This window comes from Furipterus horrens, unplaced genomic scaffold (assembly GCF_987537825.1).
Source record: "Furipterus horrens unplaced genomic scaffold, mFurHor1.1.pri manual_scaffold_1, whole genome shotgun sequence".
NCBI classification, from domain to species: domain Eukaryota; kingdom Metazoa; phylum Chordata; class Mammalia; order Chiroptera; family Furipteridae; genus Furipterus; species Furipterus horrens.
In genome coordinates, this window is record NW_028327171.1 from 51,240,122 (window position 1) to 51,262,956 (window position 22,835).

Genomic DNA, 22,835 nt, shown 5'->3' on the forward strand with positions numbered 1-22,835 from the left:
GAATATAATGTTCTTTCTGTCAACAAGTGGCTCATGTAGAATGTTTGGATCACCAGGTTTGAGGTCAGATCTTGGAGGCCAATTTGACTCCACCCAATGCTTCTCATGAGTTCTGCTGTCCCACATACACAGAAAACAGGAATATTTGATCTATCCTCATTGCTGACCAAGAAAAAAGCAGACCATTTGAAGGTCAACACAGATGATCCAATTGTGCTTGTGAAATTGCAATAGATCAATGACTCTCTTTATGTCTTCATATTCTTCACAAAAACAAATTGAATGGCCAATTAAGACTGTACCAAGTAAATTGCCATTGTGGAGGAGGACACACTTCAAGCTCTGCTTTGAGCTACCGATGAACAGTCACCATTCAGTTATGTTCTAGAGTGGAATTCCCAATTCCTCCATTAAACCATGGATGTTATGGCAATACACAAAGGCACCGTCACTTCAAAAGTACTGCAGAAATGCACTTTCTCTTGATCAAAAGTCAGATACCTTTGCTCCTTTCTCAAGCAATTTTTTCTCATGCAGTCCTGGTGCTAGGAGTTCTGAAGCCTTTTTTGGATAGTCCCAAACCTTGTGCCAAATCATCCAACTCATGCTGATCAGATCCGTTATGAACTCAGTCATCTTCAAGTTCAAAATCTTCATCATTGCTGTCACTTAGTTCTCCACCATACTCCTGTTTTTCAAAAGAGGGTAGTTCAATGAAAACTGGCACTGAGATTTCAGCTGAATGAGGCACTAGGCATATAGCTGATGGTATAGTAGGATACTCTATTTTACATTTATTTTTCTTGTTATATCCTAACGTTTTCACTATACAAAAGTAACAATCACTTGAATGATCTCTGGGCTCTCGCCAAAACATAGGAATACCAAATGGCAATTTATCATGTGTTCCCTTCGTCCACATCCATAAACTCTTGACACACTGCTTGCACACCTTGTGAGGGGACCAAGACTTATCTTGATCACCAAGTTTTACTTTAAAATATGCAAAATCGGCCTATCTGACAAATGCGCTGATGTTTGTCCTTTGACTGGGAATGGTGAAACTGCCACAGATAGAACAAAACGAATCAGGACTGTTTAGGCACTTACGATGAGAAATAGCAGAGGCAGACATGATCTGAAGGAAAGGAAATAACTACATATGTAAATGAATAAATACATTCTGCTAACTCCTTATATACAGACAAGAACTCGGACTACACTTCAGAATATGATTCACTATCTAGAGCGGCACACAACCTCTCACCACACTGTCTCCTGTGTAACTGAATAACCTAGACAAGTATGAACCTGTAGCTGGTGTCCAAGGTCATCCCGCACCCCTCCCCACTTGAGGGAAGTTTGCTCTCAGCCAATAGGAGAGCACTAGTGTTTCCCTCGATCCAGGCTTGATCCAACCTAGAGTGTTTTCCATTAAGATAAGCTGTACAGAAAAAAACTTGATGTGATAGAAGAAAACTAACTCAGTTTTGAAATCAGCATGCCTATTTAAGTCTAAAACAGCTGAAAAATCTGACTCAACAGGAAATATGTTAAAAATTGTTCCCCTGTGTTATATAAATAAAGGTAAATGGATGAAACTTACCTGTTATTTTATAGGTATTTTCAAATTGACTCACAAAGGAAAATTTAACACTTTTTTGTTTATAAGAGACACAACTAAACATAAAGAGATTCAGAAAGGTTGACGATAAAGGAGTGGATACATTTCACAAGGAAAAAGAACTTAAAATAAAAATGTGTGCAAAACATATTTCAAAGAGAAGCCACAGGGAGTGTTAGGAAATATAAAGAAAGATATTAATAATATATTACTTGGGTTTATTTTTAAAAATCCAAGACATTATTTATTGAAAATTTATAAAAGGCACCCAACATAATTTATAAAACAGAACTTAAAAATCTGTTTTGAACTCTGAAATGCAATAACAGAAAATATAACTTTTCTTTCAAGTGCATATGGAGTGCTCACAAAACATATCACATCTTAGGTGATAAATACCCTCAAAATGTTCTAAGGAACAGATATATCACAAAAGCATTCACTAACTGAAATGCAATAAAACTTAATAATAAAACCAGAAGGCATTTTTACCTAGAAGTATAAACCATGTCATTAAATAAGCTGTTGGGTCAAAGAGGAATACAGAATAACTTACATACTTTATTGAAAATAATAATAATGATAGTGTAATATTATGGGCAGATAAAGCAAATTTATATAAAAATTTGCCATTTTAATAATAAAAATAAAGTTAACACTATACAGCAAAAATCTAGAAGAAAGAGCAAAGCCAGGAAAAAGCAGGGTGGAAAAAGCTGAACAATAATAAAAGCTGAAATCTGAAAGTTTGTAAGGCAAAAGACAGAATATAATAAATAAATACAAAGCTGTTTTTTAAAATAACAAAAGGACAAGCCACTAGCTAACCTAACTGAGAAAAATTAGACAACAAATTCACAAAATTAGAAATGACAAGATGGAAATAACTATGATAAACTATCAAAACAGAAGAACTTTTTAAAAAGAATAGGAAACTACTTTGCTCAACTGAACATCTAGAAAATAATGGATAAATTTTAGAAATATATAATTTACAAGCATTGACCTCCCAGAAAGAGAAAAATAGTTCAATTACAATGAAGAATATTTTAAGTCTAGGGGGAAAGCAGCAGATCTAGATATTTTCACAGGAGCATTTTACTAAATCTTAAATTATCAGATGATCTCAATATCATTTTAATATTATTTTAAATTTTAGCTCTAAAATAATAAAAAAGTAAACTTTTCAAGTTTATTTCCTGAAAGAAAAATAATATTGACCCCCCCAATTAAAACTATTTCATTTTAAAAAGAAAAATTTAGACTTATCTCATCAATGCACTGATTCATACATAAGATGTTAGCAAATGGAATAATGCGGTACTTTAAAAATATAACATGTCTCAACCAGTGGGTTTTAATCCAGGAAAGTGTGATTTAATATTAGGAATTCCTTTAATGTAATCCATCATATTAATAGAACAATGGAGAAAAGCATATGGTCATAGATGTTAGAAAAAGTATTTGATGAAGTCTAACACTTACTCATATTTTTTAAAAAGTAAACAAAATAAGAAATGAAAAATACTATCTTAACAAGGTGTGCGTGTGTGTGTTTGTGTGTGTGTACCTCAGCCCGAAAGTCAGCATTTTACTCAATGGTGAAATATACTGGAAGCTTTACTAAAATGAGGAACCAAAAGAAAGGCCCATTATTTACACTACATTTTAGAAATAAATTTAGGCAACAATAATATAAAAGTAAGAAGTAAAGTTATTTTTATTTACAAGTGATAAGTTGGAAAACTACGATAATCAATGGAAAAACTACAATGACAAAACTGTTTGGATACAGAGAAGTCCATAAACATATAAAGCTAAGAGCTCTTCTATATACAAACAGAAATCAGATGGAAGATAGAAGACCTCATTTACGATAACACAGAGATAGGAAAGTACCTACCCATAAAGTTAACAAAGAGTGTCCAAATAACATATGAGAAGAACTATAAAAATAATGCTAAAAAAGGAAAGGTAGATTTGAACAAATGGAGACACATACTATGATCTTGAATCAGACTCAAAATCAGAAAGAGATCAGCTCTTCCTAAATTAAATTATAAACAACATGATTCTAACAAAATACACCATTTCTTTTGGAGATAATGAAGTTATTATTAAGATCATCTGCAAAAAATTGAAAACTACTATAGCCAAGAAAACCCTAACAAAAGAAGACAGAATAGCCCTACCAAATATTTTTAAATACTTTATTTTCCTTTCTCTACTATAGCATATTATCAGTCCATTGATAAACGAAAACAAAACAAGAAATAAACCTAATTATATATGTAACGTTAAGATGTTTTTCAAAAAGAGCATCTCATATTAGTCAGTAAAAGGATATGGAAAAAGGGTTATTAAAATAATCCAGTATCAAAGTATACATTATGATGAATTCTAAATGGATCAGAAATTTAAGTTTAAAAAAATAGGTGAACCTGTATAGTTTCTAGAGAAAACATTGGTGAAGTTCTGTATAGAAAAATAGGTAAATTCTTCCAAGTTTTGATACAAATTTCAAAAGAAATTCAGAAAATAATTAATTTTACATTTTAGAATTTCCATGGCAAATGGTTCCATAAAGGAAAATAAAGAGAAAAAAGATAATTTGGAAAAATCTTTGCAAGTTGTGTCATAGACAAAGTGTTAATTTATATCTTTAATATACAAAAAAACTCTTAAAAATAGGGGAGAAAAAAGACAAAACTATTTAAAATGAAGTAAAAAATAGTTCATAGAAAAAAGAAATTCAAATGACTTAACCATGTGAAAAGATGCCAACCATTCTTATAATGAGAAAAGAAGCATATTAAAATTTTACTAACATGCTGATTTTTATATGTTAAAATGACAAAAGAAAAGCTCCATAAAAAAAGAAAAAACTAATTAGTGAGGCTATGAGGAAAAGACACTCCCACTTGTTGCTGATTAGAATGCAAAATGGAACCCATATGGAGGCAAATATGGCAATATCCAGCAATATTACACATGCACTTATCCTTTAGTCCAGCGTTCTTGCTTCTAAAAACCTCACAGGCAAAAACAGCACACACAAAAAAAGTGTGTATAGGATATTCATTTTAGGATTATTTGTAACAACAAAATACACGCCTCCAAAGAGGACTGGTTGAATCAACTGTGACACACTATGACGTATTACTATCAGTATAAAAAAGAATAAGGCCTATCTCTATATATCATTATAGAGTGAGATTTATGACATTGCTAATTAGTAACAGCAAAATGTATAAATATAAATATAGTATGTCACTATTAAAAATGCAATACAAGTATAAAAATGCTTAGATTAGAAAAGTAAAAGGATAAATATAAAATATTTTTAATGGTTATCTATAATAAAAGGTAGAAGCAGAGTAAAGGAATCAAAACTAAAAGCTAGACTTATTTGAGTATACCTTGTATTGTCTTTGGAACCATATAAATATTTAACATATGATATGACAACAATTATTAACATTTTATACCTAAGTATTAAAAATAACTGAAGCAAAATAACATATTCCAGTTCACAGTATTGCTGTACAATGAAGATTTATTGCAAGTGATGAAATAAAATAATTTGACTGTATATCCCTAGTGAAATATATGAGAAAAAAAAAGCTTGGAAGAAACAACCCTTAAAATTATTTTGAGAAATTGTATTATTAATGGTACTATGTGTCTTGCTACCTAAGATGCTTGAGTGGGTTTTGTGAGAAAAGCAAATAATTAGTTTTTGGTATTCTAATTTTGTCATTTCTGGGGCTAATAAGATAGAATATACAAGATGGAATAAAAATGACAGTTCATGTTGTACTCTTAAATTCCAAGGGCATTTCCTGCAAAATTTTTCTTAAGGCTTCATATTTTATGCAGATGTTCTTGTTATTGGCCTTAAAGCAAATATTAAATGTTTTGTATATTGGAAAAGAATGGGAGGTAAGTATAATTATTGCATAAAATATTTCTATACACATCTGTGAATTTTACTAGAAAAATAATTTTAGAATTCTTTCAAGGTATAATGGTTAAGATTAGATTTTCCATTATTTGTTACAAAGGTATTTCAGCATTATTTAAATATATATAATAAAGTCACAAGCTAAAATTAAAAATTTTACATATTGGATAGCAAGAATATACAGTTTAGAGTTTTGCAATTATTTTATAAAATGGAGGTTCATAAAAATTATAGTAATCTTGTTTGGGAAAGCTGGACCCGAGATTTTTTGCTGTGCTATTATCACATTACCTGAGATAGTAGTTTTGATCCTTTAGTCCATAAAGCTTTACTTCTTATTATTTATTTTCGAATTTCTAACAAAGCTAGTAATTTTCATGTTACCTTCATGCAAATGAATATACAAAACACTTTCGCTGTTGCTTATAAACATCTGTGGTTTTCATGTACATGCCATCAATTTTTCTCCTTCTCAGGCATACATTTTCTATCTCCCCAGACTCACCAAGAGAAGGTTATGGCCTGAGATCTGGTTACCATATTGTAACCCTAAAGATCTCATCCATCACTAAATCGACAGATACATAAGCTTTTCTAATATGTGTCTAATATGTGTCATGGGCCACTTTGGCACTTGGTGAAACCTATTAATTTCTTATTAGAATATTATTTTTAACTGAATAAAATTCATAAGAGTTCAAAGATTACCAATATATAAGAACAAAATTATTAACATATGTTAAAACTGATCGTAATATGACAATATATGCTTCTTAATTCACATATGAAATAACAAGATCTAAAAGATGGGTCTAAAAAAAACTATAATTTCAAGTAGGCTGACATAGAAAACAACTTAAAACTATATACAATGACTAAAATGTGATCTAAATGTAACTGTTATTTTTATTGGTGACAAAGGTCTAGGTTCTACTAATACTATTGTGATTGGTCCATACATTCATAATTGAAGCAAATGCTATATTTTAATTATGGGGTAATTAATTTAAAATGTAATATTTTCTCTTCCACATTTATGGATCCCTGAATTATAATGGTACATGACTCCAGTTTTTAAAACTCTGAGTCTCAAGCATATGAAACACATTATTTTATTTTCAATTACTATAAAATAATCAGAAAAGAAAAAATTTTGAACTATGCTTTCAATAAATTACATAAGAGATGATATGGAAGAATGAATGAACAGTTGGGAAAAATAAAAATGAAAACAAACATAGAAGTTAAACAGGGCATACATAGTCTATCTCAAATCATATTAAATGGAGCCAACAACAATTTATTGTTTCTTATTTTATATTATATTTTTTATCTGAATATGACATTAGCTTCTACTTCAGATGGATGTGCTAATTACTTTAATTCTCAGAGTGAATTAACTCAACTATGCTTTGAAGTCCAAAATACTGTCTTCATTAATTTCACTTGATTAAAATGTGAAAGTAAATGAATGGCTTAGCTCATTTAAGCAAATAAAAAAAGCAGCTATGATGATATTTCTGGCAATATTATCTGAATGATGACTTAATACTAGAAGATATTAATGGTTTGCCTGAAATTTTTCTATAGGATGGTTTCCCTCAGTCCTTCACACAATACTAAAAATACCTTACAAAAAAACAATAATACTCTGTATTTGAAGTTACTATAATCATTTTACAACTGTTATTGCTTTAATTCTCTCATTATATTTTGAGATTAGCAAAGCAGATAATATTGTGTCAATTTGGGTTCCTGGAGGAAACAGGCAGGTTATTTGAAATAGAAAAAATTGAGAAGGGCTTATTCACAGCAAGGCTATTTGCAAAAACAAACAAACAAACAAACAAAAAAGTGGGTATAGGCAAATTGTAATGAATGGCACAACATCCTGGGGCCCTGATCTGCAGGGTCAGGTGCCTTGAGCAGAGTGGTGACCTTCAGTCAGAGGGAAGTGATCCTGCAAAGAGGGAGCCAGGTGAAATTTAGTGTGATCTTATTTCCTCTCTCCTTTTAGTCTTTCCTACCAAGGCCACCATTTACCTGCCCCAAACCGAAGCCGGAAAGAACAGAAACCCTTCTGTGACACAGAAACGGTAGCTACCCAGACGGAAAGTAGGGTGAGAAAAAGCTGAAAGTGGACCTGGAGAGCTGATAGCAGATCCCCAGCACAAACACACACGTTCAATAGAGTCAGGTCAATAAACACTTTGATTCATGGCATTGTTATTATAACTAGTAAATTGAGAGATAAGGGGGACAACCCATTCAGTAGTTGCTGTTTCCTGTTTCTTGGATACAAGCAAAGGCAGGTACTGATATTGGAGAAATCCTGGTTCTTCACGACAATGCAGTAACAAATTACAGATCAGCGAGCCTATCTGCATGCACACAATGTTTATTAGTGAACGGTAGAGTAGAGGCTGGGGTGGTAAACTTGCCCGAGGGTGGCTGGAGGTCCTGCGGCCAGAAGACCAAGTGTGCCGTGAGAGCCAAGAGAGCGAGTCATTGGATTTCTGAGAACTTACACAGTTGGCGGGATGGGAGTGATGAAGTTACATATTGACTGACAGGTAAAGGTGGAGCCAGCTTTTCTCAGGGGGACATAACTATCCAAACTTAGGTATGTGTGTGTGTGGGGGGGGGGTCTATTAGTGAATCCTTATCTTGCTCCAAGGTGAACTCCATTTGTTCATCTTTTTGTAAAACACGTGAGTGATGAGAGGCAGTAAATTCAAATTGGGGCAGTTACCCAAAGTTATTTATGGGCTCTTTCTATAAGCACTAGGGACTCCCTGGTAAAACATATAGGGACCAGAGGTAGGCAATTAACCGAAGTTGTTTTATGGGCTTCTTCTTAGGGCACCATGGACTTTCTCCCATCTTTCTGGCCTTGAGATGAAAGCACAGTTCCAAAGGCTTTCCTTCCCAGATAGTGGAAAGGATACACAGAATTTCAAAGACTGCCCTCCTCCCATGTTAGCATGGTGTTTCTTGTGATGTTGGAACATCCAGCAATATTATCAGACCAGGCCCAGGACTGCTGAGTTGGCAGGTGAGACATGTGTCCCTCCGCTTCTCATTCTCCTGTAACAGTACTGTATAACTTTATTGATCACATTGAAATAATAAATATCCCTTTGGTCACAAATCACAAATATCAGGAAAGTGTCTCCTTTTCAAACTGGAGAGCTGCAGTTGGAAGGGGCTGCAGTCAGTTTAGCCTCATCTCTTACCTTATGACAGTGAGCTAGCTGCCTCTGTCCCCTCCTGTGTTGGGGATGGGACACAGAGAGGTAAAGAAAAGTCTTACTTGACTGATAATACCATGACCTGGCTTTAGTGCTCTCTGGCTTCAGGAAACACTCAAAGCTGACTCCTTATCATGGGATGTGTTCATAGGGTCATTGCATAACCCTATTGGAAACGTTGATAGAAGTTAGTAAATATCCTTGCCCAGAGCCATGCATCACTCTCTGCAGGTCAGTTTTGCTTCACATCATCATCCTACCCTCTAAATTCTTCATTTCTCACCACCACCAGCATCCTGCTGAAGTTGCCTTATGCATAATTCCTGGCAGGAAGCCCCTTGGGGAAGGTTTTCTTTATCATTAACGGAGGCCAGCTCTACCTGCATGCTTGCTCAACCTCAGTTCCACAGAAAACCCACATCCTTGACTCTGGTCACTGGAAGTGAGCTCTTCTTTTTTATATATCCATCTCTTCACTGAAGCAGACAGCCGACTCTCACGGCCCCTTGCCTTTTAGATTTCATATACTGGTTCTAGCAGGTCTACTTTGCTTCAACAGGTACATGTGTGAAGCTCTTGGAATAGTTTTCTTGAAGCCCCTCTTCTATATAAAAGAGGATTGGAAAGATGCTGGTGTTCTCTAATAACTTACTCCAGAGAAATTTTCTCTCTTTACCTATTCAACATCAATCATTTTATTGAATTCAAGTTGGAAAAAAACAGTTTGCAGCAACCTCCTTTGCAACTACTCCGTAAGTCTAGCATTTTACTTTGGAATGAAAGAGGAAATAATACTTTTTTTTCCTCTCAGCTTTTTTGGGCCACAGTCAAAACTGAGATAACCAAATTGAGATAGAAAGAATCCCACTTTCACATTTTGGTACAGTTTTTACTTAATTCCTACAATAACCTAAGAAGATATCACCTCATTTTATTGGTATGTTTTCAGAGAGATAAAATTATTTTCCTAGCTAGAATGTCAGGTTGCTTAACTCTAAGTCCAATGCCTTACACTTAAACAAGCCGTTCTGATGAAGAAATTAAAGTTCTGTGTGAATAAGGCACTCGTCCAAGTCCAGGAACAGTGAGGTTCATTACAACGTATGCATTGAATAAATAGTTTTGGAAAAACTGTACCAATGATATATGAGTTTCAATCCTAAGCCAGACACAAGTTCAGACAAAAGTTGAGAATAGCAGTTCTAGCTTCACTTTGTCAATTATGTTTGCCCTTCTTGATGACAGCCCCAAAGATTAAAGGCAAAAAGTCCTAACATATCATTTTCCTTTCTCATTCATTGTGAAGCAGTGCCACAGAGCAGGGCCAACCTGGGTACCTCATGATTTTTGCTATTTCTTTCCAGCCTTTATTTGGTAATGCCCAAAGGGAGTAGTTTAAAATGGGCCCCATTTCAGAGTAAGAAACTCAGAAAAAGGATTCCGAGTGTGGTGCTTCCTTCCTCCTTGCTGAAAACCCTGGATGTGCCATAAGAAATTTGCTTGGGGAAGATGATCTTGGGCCATTTTTCACAGTGACAACTCCTGCAAGCCTCTTCACACCCCAGCACAACACCACAGAATGAAAAAGTCTCTCAGGATCATTGCCTTTTCTCCCTACCCTGACTCATATACAAATGTTTAAAACTTTCCATAAAGAGGATAATACTTGATTCCATATACAGGCTCTGAAATGTGTGTTATCCATTTCCCCTCACCTTCCCACTGCAAAAAAAAAAAAAATTCCAGAAGACATTTTTATGTAAATCCATTTGCTGGATAGAATTTTCAAAAGTTTCATTAAACCCTCAAAGAGGTTTGTGAGCCAAGCAAATGAAGATTTTCTCTGCCCTCTATAGCTCTACAGCAGTTTTCAGATCAACCATGCCTGGGTTATTTTACACTAAACGCTTTCAATCTCATTGTTTGATTCCTATGCTCATGGTTTGTTCCAGAATGCCTGTTCATATGACCCATTCCTTAGAATAATACTTTATTTAGAAGCTGATGTCCTGCCTAGTCAGCACCATCATCATAAATTTAGTAGAATCTGTTTAAAATTGAATTACCAGTTTTGAGATAGAATTTCCAACATCATGAAGGCAACTTTCTCCTTATCAAGGAGCACTTCCTTTCATCATTCTAAATGTATCCCGTTTATTAAGTCTTGTGTTTCCCAGCCTCATATTTCCATGTGAAGGAACTTCAGTTAGGGAAAAACTGCCCCACCTTCTTATTCACTGCTTCCCAATGGAGAAGTACTTATTTATCTGGTAGGTCAGCTTGGGAGGAGTAGTTGAGCTTGTGCAGCTAATCCTCTTTCTTCCTGTTCTTATTGGATGGCTATGAATATTTGTGTAAGTCTGTCTAACTCAGGGAGGAAATGTAAGGAAGTCCTTTTAAATGCAGATTAAAGAGATATTCTACATTCAGCTTCATCAAAATGACATTTTTATTTCTATGCATTGATCATTCGATCTTATTTCTCTGTTGTTTCTCAATGTGGCCTTGAGATCAAAGGACAATATATACTGGCCCCTAAAATCTACATCATCACTCAGACTTCATCCGAACATTCTGGAATTTGAATTTTAACATGACTCTGTGGACTTTGATGATTTTCTTTTTCACTCTTTACAGCGTCTTGCTGAGTCCTTCTTTTCAGTCTCTCCTCACACATTGGTCCTTCCAAGTACATATATTCTGTTTTCTGATAGTCATTTCTTAATTCTATAATTTAACTTTTAATTATGACAATCAGGATTGCAGAATTCAGGGGTTGTCACTTGTTTTTATTGTTTCCACATGCTCTGTAAGATTTTCCTGGAACCCACAAATTGGTTGTGATCTCTTCTCCTGTGGAATCCCAGAGCACTTCCAATGTCACTGTGTTAAATAAATATCTAGTGCTATGCAAACAAGTTACCCAGAAATTAGCAGCCTAGGACAATAATAAACACTTATGTCCTCACATAGTTTCTGTGCATCAGAAAGCCATAAAAATACTGGCTCGGTGCTTCTTGCTTGGGGTCTCTCCAAGGCTACAGTGAAAATGTTGGCCAGGGCTGTGGCCATCAGCAGGTTATACCTGAAGTGAGGATATCCATTTCCAAAATGGCCACCTCAAGGCTCACAGCAGGATGCCTCAGTTCCGCAGCAGCCCTTGGCAGGAAACCTTAGTTCACTGCCACATAAACCTCTCCATAGAACTGTGAAAGTGTTTTTAGGAAATGACAGCTGACTCCCCATAGAGTGAGTGACCCAACAAAGCAAGGCAGAGGCTGCAATATATTTTGTTACTTAGGTTTGGAAATCACACATTGTCATTTCCACAATTTACCATTGGTTACAGAGATCCGTCCTGTTTAAATGTGAAAGGAGACTGCATTGTGGTAAAATTACTGGAACTTGGCCACTATACTCTTCCAAGCTTTATAGAATAACAATTTAATTTCATGTTTTACTCATCTAAATTACTGAACTATTCAAAAGAACATCTTTCATTATCATTACCATATTCTCCCTTACTGCGTATTGCTCAGTGCTGGTGAAGCTGTATGCCTTTCTTAAAAGAGGACAAGCATTTTATTGCCCTTATAAGATAAAGCAGCAAAACAGACAGTTTTAGGGTATACTCTTCACACTCTGATTTCTAGGTTTCTTTCCTTGGAACTCAAAGCCATGAGCAGGATCAATAAAAGTTGTGATATATCCAACAATTGGTAAAAAAAAAGTTTTTTAAGTTCACATGAAAGACTTACTAAAATAAATAAAATTTCTAATCACAAATAAGCCTTAAATTTGTTTTTTGCTCCATCCTTCCACTCCCTCACCCAGTCCCCCACCTCCTTGACAGCTGTCACCCTGCTCTCTATCTATGAGTCTGTCTCTGTTTTGCTTATTATGTTTGTTCATTAGATTTCACATATGAGTGAAATCATATGGTATTCGTCTTTCTCTGACTGGCTTATTTCGCTTAGTATAATTTTTTCCCGGTCCATCCATGCTGTTGCAAAGGGTAAAATTTTCTTCTTTTTTATGGCCAAGAAGCATTCCATTGTGTAAGTGTACCCTAGTTGTTTTATCTACTCATCTACTGATGGACACTTGGGCTGCTTCCAAATCATGGATATTGTACATAATGCTGCAATGAACATAGGGTTACTTACATTCTTTCAAGTTTGTGTTTTGGGTTTATGGATAAATTCCCAGAAGTGGAATCACTGGGTCAAAGAGCAGTTCCATTTTTAATTTTTGAGGTAACTTCATACTGCTTTCTACAGTGGCTGTACCAGTCTGCATTCCCATCAACAGTGCAAAACTGTTCTCCTTTCTCCACATCCTTGCCAATGCTTGTTGTTTGTTGATTTATTGATGATAGTCATCAGGTGTGAGGTGATATCTTATTGTGATTATAATTTGCATTTCTCTGATTATTAGTGATGTTGAGCATCTTTTAATTTGTCTGTTGGCCATCTGTATGTCTTCTTTGGGGAAGTGTCTATTCAGGACTTTTGACTATTTTCTAATTGGATTGTTTGTTTTTTTGGTGTTGAGTTTTGCAAGTTCTTTATAAATTTTGGATCTTAACCCCTTATCAGGTGTATTGGCAAAAATGTTTTCCCATTCACTGGGTTGCCTTTTTATTTTGTTGATGATTTTCTTTGCAGTGCAAAAACTTTTCAGTTTGTTGTAGTCCCCTGTGTTTGTTTTTTCTTTTATTTCCCTTACCTGAGGAGATATATCAGAAAAAAATATTGATATGAGCAATGTTTGAGATTTTGTTGCCTATGTTTTCTTCTATGATTTTTATGGTTTCAGATCTAACATTTAAGTCTGATCCATTTTGAATTTATTCTTGTGTGTGGCGTAAGAGGTGGTCTAGTTTCATTTCTTTGCATATATCTGACTAATTTTCCCAACATCATTTATTGAATAAACTATCTTTAGCCCATTATATGTTCTTGTTTCCTCTGTCAAATATTAATTGACTACAAAGGTATGGATTTATTTCTGGGCTCTCTATTCTGTTGCATTGATCTATGTGTCTGTTTTTATGCCAGTACCGTGCTGTTTTGATTACAATGGCCTTATAGTATATTTGATATTAGGTAGCATGATTTCTCCAACTTTGTTCTTCTTTCCCAAGATCACAGTTGCTACTGGGGGCCTCTTGTGGCTTCATATAAGGTTTTGAAATATTTTTTCTACTTCTGCGAAATACATCATTGGAATCTTGATAAGAATGCATTAAATCTATAGATTGCTTTGGGTGATATGGACATTTTAATGCTGTTAATTCTTCCTATCCATGAACAAGGTATGTGCTTCCACTTATTTATATCTTCTTTAATTTCTTTCTTCAGGGTCTTATAATTTTCTGAGTACAGTCTTTTACATCCTTGATTAGATTTATTCTTAGGCATTTTATTCTTTTGAAGCAATTGTGGATGGGATTATTTTCTTAATTTCCTTTTCTGATAGTTCATTATAGAATATAAAAATGCCACTGATTTCTGGGTATTCATTTTATAATGTGCTACTTCACTGAATTCATTTATCAGTTCTAATAATTTCTTGATAGAATATTTAGGGTTCTCTATGTACCATATCACATCATCTTCTTTTGCAGTTTGGATACCTTTTATTTATTTTTCTTGTCTGATTGCTATAGCTAGGACTTCTAGTACTATGTTTAATAACAGAGGTGAAAGCAGACATCCTTGTCTTGTTCCCAATCTTAAGAGGAACACTTATAGTTTTTGCCCATTGAATATGATGCTGACAGTGGGTTTGTCATTATGGCCTTTATTATGTTTAGGTATGTTCCATCTATTTCCACTTTGTTGAGAGTTTTTATCATAAATGGGTGCTGGAGGCTTAAAATTTTTAAAGGCTTGGTTATCATATAGAACATATTCTGACACCCTGATATAATTAAATAAATAAAAGTGTAACCAAAAAAGAAAGTATGATCCTTAACTAATTTCTTGAGGATAGCATTATCTGGACAACAAAACCATATATGGAAAGAACAAGAAAATTATACTACAACTTCATTAATAAATATAGATACAAATTCCTACCAAAAGAATTAGCAGAATAATTTCAATAATGTATTGAAAAGATCATATACCATTATAATGTTGGGTTTATCACAAAAACTTGGTATAGAGTGACTTGATTTATAAAGTCAATTAATAGAATTAACAAATTGAAGAAATAAAGCTCTGTTACCTGAATAGAGTCAGGAAAAGCACTCAGTAAGATTAAACATTGACTAATGATCAAAATCACCAGTAAAATAATAATAAAAAGGAACCCTTTTTAACCTAGTAAGGAACACTTACTAAAAACTTTAAACATACTATCAAATACTGTAGCTTAAAATTTAAAAAGTCCAATAAACTGTGGAAGGTCTTTATGGAGAAAACATAGAAATATAGAAGGAAGTAAAATATAACCTAAATAAATGATCTTGGATAGTAAGATTCAATTTCATAAAGGTTTCTGTTCCTCCAAATTGATTTATATTTTAAATTCAATACAATTCCAGGTACTGCAAAAAGAATTTTCCATAAAACTTGACAAGGTGAATCTAAAATTTATAAATAATTAAGTATGAATATAGAGGGAAAAATGAACATATGACCCCTATCTCATCCCATTAATAAAAAATAACTTCAAAAGGATTAAAAATGTAAATGTGAATGGTAAGCCTACAAAAATATTTTAGGGTAACATAGGAGAATATTTTCACAACATTAGAGATGATTTAATAAACAAAAATATAAAAATATTGATAAATTTGGAGTTCTGGGTGAAAAAATAAAGGGACTAAGCAAAAAAAACAAAACAAACAGACAAAAAAACCCACAACTCATAGAGACAGATAACAGTATAGTAGTTACCAGAGAGAAAGGGGCGAGTTGAGGGAGGTAATAGAGGGTAAAGGGAAGATAAATGGTGATGGACAGAGACTTGACTTCAGTTGGTGAACATACAGTACAATATACAGGTGATGTATGATAGAATTGTACACCTGAAACCTGTATAATTTTCTTAACCAATGTTACCCCGATAAATTCAAAAAAATTAAAAATACAAAATAAAATAAAAACAGCATTAAGTGTTTTCATAAAAGACACAATTAACCACAAATGGGAAAGGATATTTTCATATAACTGAGTCTAATAGTCACAGTGTATGAAACCCTCCTAAAAATCCATATTTAAATGAAAAATCCTGGCTTGATTCCCAGTCAGAGCACATGACTAGGTTGCACATCAGGTTCCAAGTTGGGGGCACAAGTGAGAGGCAACCACACAGTAAAAAAAAAATAAAAATAAAAATAAATAAAAGAAAAATCAATAAAGAAACAGGCAATAGACTTGAACAGGCCCTTACAAAAGAAGGAATTCAAGTGGTCAATAAACAAATAAAAAGGGGAGCAACTTTATTAGTATTCAGTGAAGACAAATTAAAACCACAATGAGATATGATTACAAAAACATGAGACTGGCAAAATTAAAAATCCACAGTGCAAAGATTGGCATAATTTGAAACATTAGGATCACTCATACACCACTCTTAGACATGTAAATTGGTACAACTTTGGAAAAGTCTGGTGCTCTGTAATAAAATTATGTGTAGGCATAGTTGGTAATTCTACTAAAAAATATACTATAAAGGAATCCTTCAGTGTGCACTACAGGTGTGTATAGCAACATTTTCAGCTGAGCATTGCATAACAATAATAACAAAAATACCTCAAACTTTCATCTACCATAGAATGTATAAATAAGCCAATTTGTAGTCATATAGTAAAATATTATACAACAATTAAAATAAAACAACAGCAACTATGCATGTCAACATGCATGTCAAAACATAATATTTGCTGAAAGAAGTCATACCTTTCAAATAAAATTCTAAAACCCTCTCAACTAGAGAGTCTGGAAGAATACCTATGGATTATAAGGAAAGTCAAAAGAATTATTAGACCAAAATTCAGTCTACAGATTACCTTTGGAAATTTGAATACAACTTTTTAAATTTGTTTTAAGATGTAAAACATTTTCAGTAACTGAATTATCAAAGAATATAAATGTTGAAAAATCTTATTTAGAACAGGAAGCCTATATATTAGTGTGAAGTTTAAAGTTATGTTTAAAGTAAACAATCCATTCTCTTTATATTAGTTTGGTAGATATTCTTTATCCTTAAACTGCTTTGAGAATATCTTAGAACAGAAAAGGTAAATTGGGTTAAATGGATAAACTATACACACACACACACACACACACACACAGGCACACACACATATGACATGTCATACCATTATTTTGTCACAAGAGGGACTACATAGTCAGAAAGTACAGTTTTCTCTTTTGGCCTTAAGAATATTTCCCTGTCTTAACATTTATTTTTACACACTGTGTATTCTTGTCAGTTTATTATGTTACAGAGTATAATACTGATATATATATTTCATGTCAACAAAAAATGTGAGATAAATTCTAGTTTGCCATTTTAATTCTGAATGGATAGAAGACTATACAGAAATTTAACTTACTGAGCTATGATCATTTTTTGGTTTATCTGCTTTATGGCAATATTTTTTTTCATTTTCATTTAAGGACTAACAGAAAATGAAAATACCGAATGGATTTTTAATATCTATTTGCTTTATTTATTCTTCTTACCTGATTTCAAGATACCATTTGCAACCAATCCAAAATCTGATAAGATGAATCAAAGTAATTATGGATCTATTGCTAAATAAAACAAAAGCATTCAGGACCTAGGTTTCCGTTCACTTGACCAGTGTTTTTCAAACTCTGCTCTAAGGATCCTACGTGTTCCTGGAAACTCTTTTAGGAGTCACAATATTTGGGGAAGGTGAGGTACTCCATTACTGAGACAATTCTTCACTTAACTTCTTAGATATTGCGCTCTTTTATAAAGCTTTTATTTGTAGATATACTAAGCTTCAAATAGTTTAAAAACTATTAGACTGACAAGAAAAGATAGTGAAACCAGTTAAAATGTATAAAATATTTTGTGGTGTGTTACTTCATTAGCTTGTTTCAAGTAAAATGTGAGCTCTAATAGCTAATACACGTCTTCTCCACCACTGTATCCCCAGTGCAGAGAACTAATTACATATGGTTTTGCATAAAACAGTTACAATAACAAACAAGTGTGTTAAATAAATAAACACCTCCAGAAGAAAGGCAAAACAGGTATTAGCTGGATTTTATCAAAAAGGAAAGAGAATCTCAGGGTGATAACAGACTTACAAACACAATCCAAGTTTACCATCTCCCAGCTCCTAATACTTTTGGGATCAAGTCTCGGGAAAGAAAGGAAGGAAAGAACAGGGAACAAGGACAGAAGGAAAGAAAAAGAGAGTTTATTTTCTTTTCACCATACAATTGGCTCTCATTTACTTGTGGGAAAAAAGGGGGGGGGGAGAGTAAATGTAAAGAAAGAGAAATGCTATTTTCATTTAATCTTCATTTTTGAAAAAAATGTTATGTTCTAATTCATAATGATGCATGGGGCCATCATACGTCCTTTAAATAAAGTAAAAAGGTTATTTTTCATGGCGCCGCTCATTTCACAGGAGCTTTGGGTGGTGAGTGCACGTTTGAAGCTCTGCTCTTTTCTCCAGGTATCATTGACTTCCTCTCCTCACCGGTACTGGAACCGTGAGGAAAGGGCTGGTTTCTCACTTCCTCTCACTGTCTGTCTGGGATTCCCCTGAGCGGTCTCCTCCACCCTGAGATGGCTCCCATCTTACCGTTTCCTGGGGTTAGGATGGTGGTAGTCAGTGAAGGAACTGAAGGGTTCAAGTAATAAAAACCACGTCAGGTTTTTTGTTTGTTTATTTGTTTGCTTTTTTGTTTTATATATTAACCACATTACACTTAGACATCAACCCTAAATCATACAGATATATGCATTCATTTTTTTATTTCTATGGTAATAAATGACCACAGACCTCTAGATTTAAAACAGCATGAATTTATTATCATACAGTTGTGTAGGTCAGAAGTCCAGTGTATCTTCACCAGCCACCTTATGTCATTCTAGAAAACTTTTTTTAGTCTTCTTTCCAATTAGGTGCAGCCACATGTTTGATTGCCAGCCAAGCACGGGACCCTAAAACTCCCCATGCACTCAACTGTGCGCTCTCTCTTTGGTCCTACTTGCCTGCAGGATATGGAGACGTTGAGAGGTCCTGGGCAGACTGTGCGCCTTCTTGGAATTTATTTCCTGCTCATTCAGGTTATTGACACGCTTCAATTTCTTCCAGTTATAGGACTTAAGTCCCTGTTTTCTTTTAAGAACTCAGAGGCGACAGCATTCCTTGATTCCTGATCCTTTCCTCTGTCATCCAGCGCAGCGATGGTGGGTTAAGTTGTCAGAGGGCACTCTCTGACCTCTCCGCCCCTCTTCTTCAGTCGTTTTCCACTTTTAAGGACTCCTGTGACTAGACTGGGCCCACCCAGATAATCCTGGATAATTTTTTATCTCAAGGCTTTTATTAATCCTAGCTGCAATGTCCCTTTTGCTATGTGAAGTAGTATATTTAAAGATTCTGTGAATCATGACATGGGCATTCCTTGAAGAAGTCATTATTGTGACTACCACAAAAAAAAAAAAATTAATGCTAAAGAATCTGTAAATGTACTTAGGTGAATGAAAATAAGAAAAAATATAAAGACACTTTTCTTTTTCTCAAATCATCATTTATATTTACATTGAAAGACCTAAAGCACAACTGATATGTATACCTTCTTGTAACTCTTGACTATTAATTTTATGCTCATTTACAGATAACATGTTTTCTGTTAGATTATCACATTAAAAAATACAGTTATTTTATATCGAGAAAGCCAGAAGGGCAATAAATAGGCACCACTTAAGAAGGTGTGTCTTTCAGAAATCTGAAGAATGAAGGGAGAGGGATGGATAGGTTAAAGATATGCACTGAATTTATTTTCCAGGTTTTCCCCCATGCCAAGCAAACTATTCTTTATGAGACAGTCACATAAGATCATACATACAATGTTATCTGCATTGACTAGCGAAACTAAAGACCAACCTAAAAAGGGAGATGCATGTGAATCAGCAGAAAAGAAGGCTAAATTAAGAAAACCAAGAAACCAAAAGAACACACATAACATAGCCCTATTACTACAATGTCATTTGAGGATAAGGTCCATTTCAGGTTCAATGCCTATTTTTATCCTTGTTGTATGCACAGCAGAGCACAATGCCTGGTATATAGGAAGTATTAAGTAAATATTAATTACCTTCAATTTGATTGTTTTCATTAGAATGAAGCAATGTTTATAGGATTTTCTATGTATAAGATGTAATCATAAAAATCCCTCATGTTTTCATTGTTCTCTATAATTTTAACAGCTTTTAAAATAAAGTATTTGCCTAACAGTGATACGTAGAACATTGATAAGACCTCATAGTTAAGGTAAACAGTGTTTCAAAAAAAAAATAAGAGAATATTTTTCTCTACTATTTGCATTAAATTATTACCAATCTGACAGTACTTAATTATAGGTTTTTGAGTAAAGACTTATTTCTGACTTAATGACCCCAAGACAGCCACAGAAAAGAACACTTAACATAGGTGCATAGTAAATGATAATACAAAAAACTCATAGGTATTGTGGTTTTCACTCATTTTCAGTGTTTTAATCGTGTGGTATACTTGACAATTTAATGCAAGTAATTAGAAAAGAACTACATATAGCTATTGAAAACATTCTGAAAAAAATCTTGTTTAACTCTTTATGCTGTTGAAAATTGAATAAGTTGTCCTGTGAAGTAATTAGCCCTTCATCACCGAGATTTTCAACTGATGAGCTGTATCATTGCTAGTCTAAGAATTGAAGCAGAGTTCTGACAGTTGGTGGGAAAATAACTTTTAAGACTCTTTCCCATTCCAAAAATGTTTGATAAAAATGTTCTGTTTCTTGATCTGGGTACTTATTGCACTTGTAAATCTTCATATGTCTAATATTGTTCATTTATAATATATGCTCTTTTTGGCATGTCTGTTATGTCAATAAAAAAAATTCAACAGCCTTGGCTGGTGTGGCTCAGGGGACTAGGTGCTGGCCTGTAACCAAAAGGTCGCCGGTTCAGTTCCCAGTCAAGGCACTGCCTGGGTTGCAGGCCAGGTCCCCAGTAGAGGTTGCAGGACAGGCAACCACACATTGGTGTTTCTTTCCCTCTCTTTCTCCTTCCCTTAGTCTCTCTCTAAAAATAAATAAATGACAGAAGTTGGGGAAAACCACTGACCTAGTGCAATCTTCCTCAATTAACAGAAAATACACCAAAATCAAGAGAGGGAGAGGATTTTACCCAAACCTAACACTTAGAAAATTGGTATGCTGATAAGACCTAACTTTTCATCTGGGCTGTTTAATTTTGGATAATTTATTTAATATCTCCAAGCCTCTTTTTTTCAGATGTCAAAAGGAAGTAGTAATAGCTACTTCCACAGATTCCTAAATGATAAGAAACTGTGTCTGACATAGAGTGGGTGTTGATGACTGATAACTATCATGGTTATTCCAACTCTGAAAAAAAGCCCCCAGCTCTGCATAAAAGAGCAAAAGTAACAATTGATAACTTGGACTTTAGCTTAAAAGTGTTCTCCTTGGTTTGTTTCAGGAAAGTAATAGATCATCCAAAAAGGCGATTTGGTATCCCCATGGATCGAATTGGTGGAAACCGGCTTTCAAATTCCAGAGGCTAATTGATTCCAATCGTAAGTACAATTTGAATATATAATACATACAAGCTTTTTATTAATATTGCACAGTGGACTAATTGATCCATCTTAGTTTCTAAATTGCCCTTTGGATTTCCAGTGACATACACCATTTTAATGCAAATAACATAATCAAAATTATGATAACATGGAACATAGGAGAGAGAATGGTGTAGCAGAAAGAGCACTAGCCATGGAATCAGAGCACCAGCCATGGAATCAGAGCACCTAATCCAAATCCTGGTTCTATCATTTATTATCTTATTTTCACTAAGACAATTTATTTATAGCTAAAAAATTTAGATAATAACACAGTGGTGTTGTGAAGATTAAATTAGATGCTAGAAGGTATTGGGCATATACTATATGCATATGGTATCAGCTTATAATACAGTTCTGAAAATTTACTCTGTGCTGGGCCCTATATTTAGTGCTAAACACGCACTGCTTCTTTTAATCATCTTGTTCCATAAAGTAGGTACTATTACCATCTCCAGTATCTCGAGAAGTTGTACAGTAAAAGAGATAAAAGTGCCAACCAGGAAGATCAGGCTTTGTAGGTCAAATTCCAGGCAATCTAAATCCCAGATCATCGGTTAGATGTGAGACCTAGTTTAAACTCTGAAATCCTCCCCATAAAATGAGAATTATAATAATTTCTAATACATTACATTGTCCTGAGGATAAAATGAGTTGATATACATTAATCATTTAGAATAGTGCCTGACATGTATTAAGTAATAAACAGTCATTAGTTATCATCATACAAATAAGTGGAAAGCTTAGCTATATTAACCCACAATGTCTTGAAGCTAGTAAGTAACACAAGTAGAATTCAAATCCAGAAAGCTAAACTCCTGAGCTTTATTTTAAACAATATATTTAAACCTAAATAGTATATGTTTTAAACACTAAACGTGTATTAAATACAAAACCTAGTCTATGAATTTTCTCCCACTAGAACTTAGAGAGGATGTATCTTCCCTCCCAAACAGATAAGACAACCTGGAACCACTTCGACAACTGCAAATTGCAGAAAAGAAAACTCTAATTTTTGCTCTTCTCAAGAAAATCCTCAGGTCAATGATGCAGAGGCCCAGGAAGCATCACATTAGCCCTGACACTCTCCTAATTTAAATCATGCCTTTTTTTTTTTTCTTCTCATAAAATGCTCTAAACCACAATAAGGCA

At 34.1% G+C, this 22,835-nt stretch overlaps 1 protein-coding gene across 1 annotated transcript in view; it reads left to right on the forward strand.

The window, feature by feature from the left end:
- The window catches only part of OSTN (osteocrin), a 41,976-nt gene extending 20,341 nt beyond the window's left edge, over nucleotides 1-21,635 (forward strand). Inside the window, exon 4 of the mRNA XM_090281709.1 lies at nucleotides 21,545-21,635. Within this exon, the coding sequence (XP_090137835.1) occupies nucleotides 21,545-21,629 (85 nt within the window). The 3' untranslated portion in view covers nucleotides 21,630-21,635. The remainder of the gene's footprint in view (nucleotides 1-21,544) is intronic.
- Nucleotides 21,636-22,835: the final 1,200 nt, after the last annotated feature.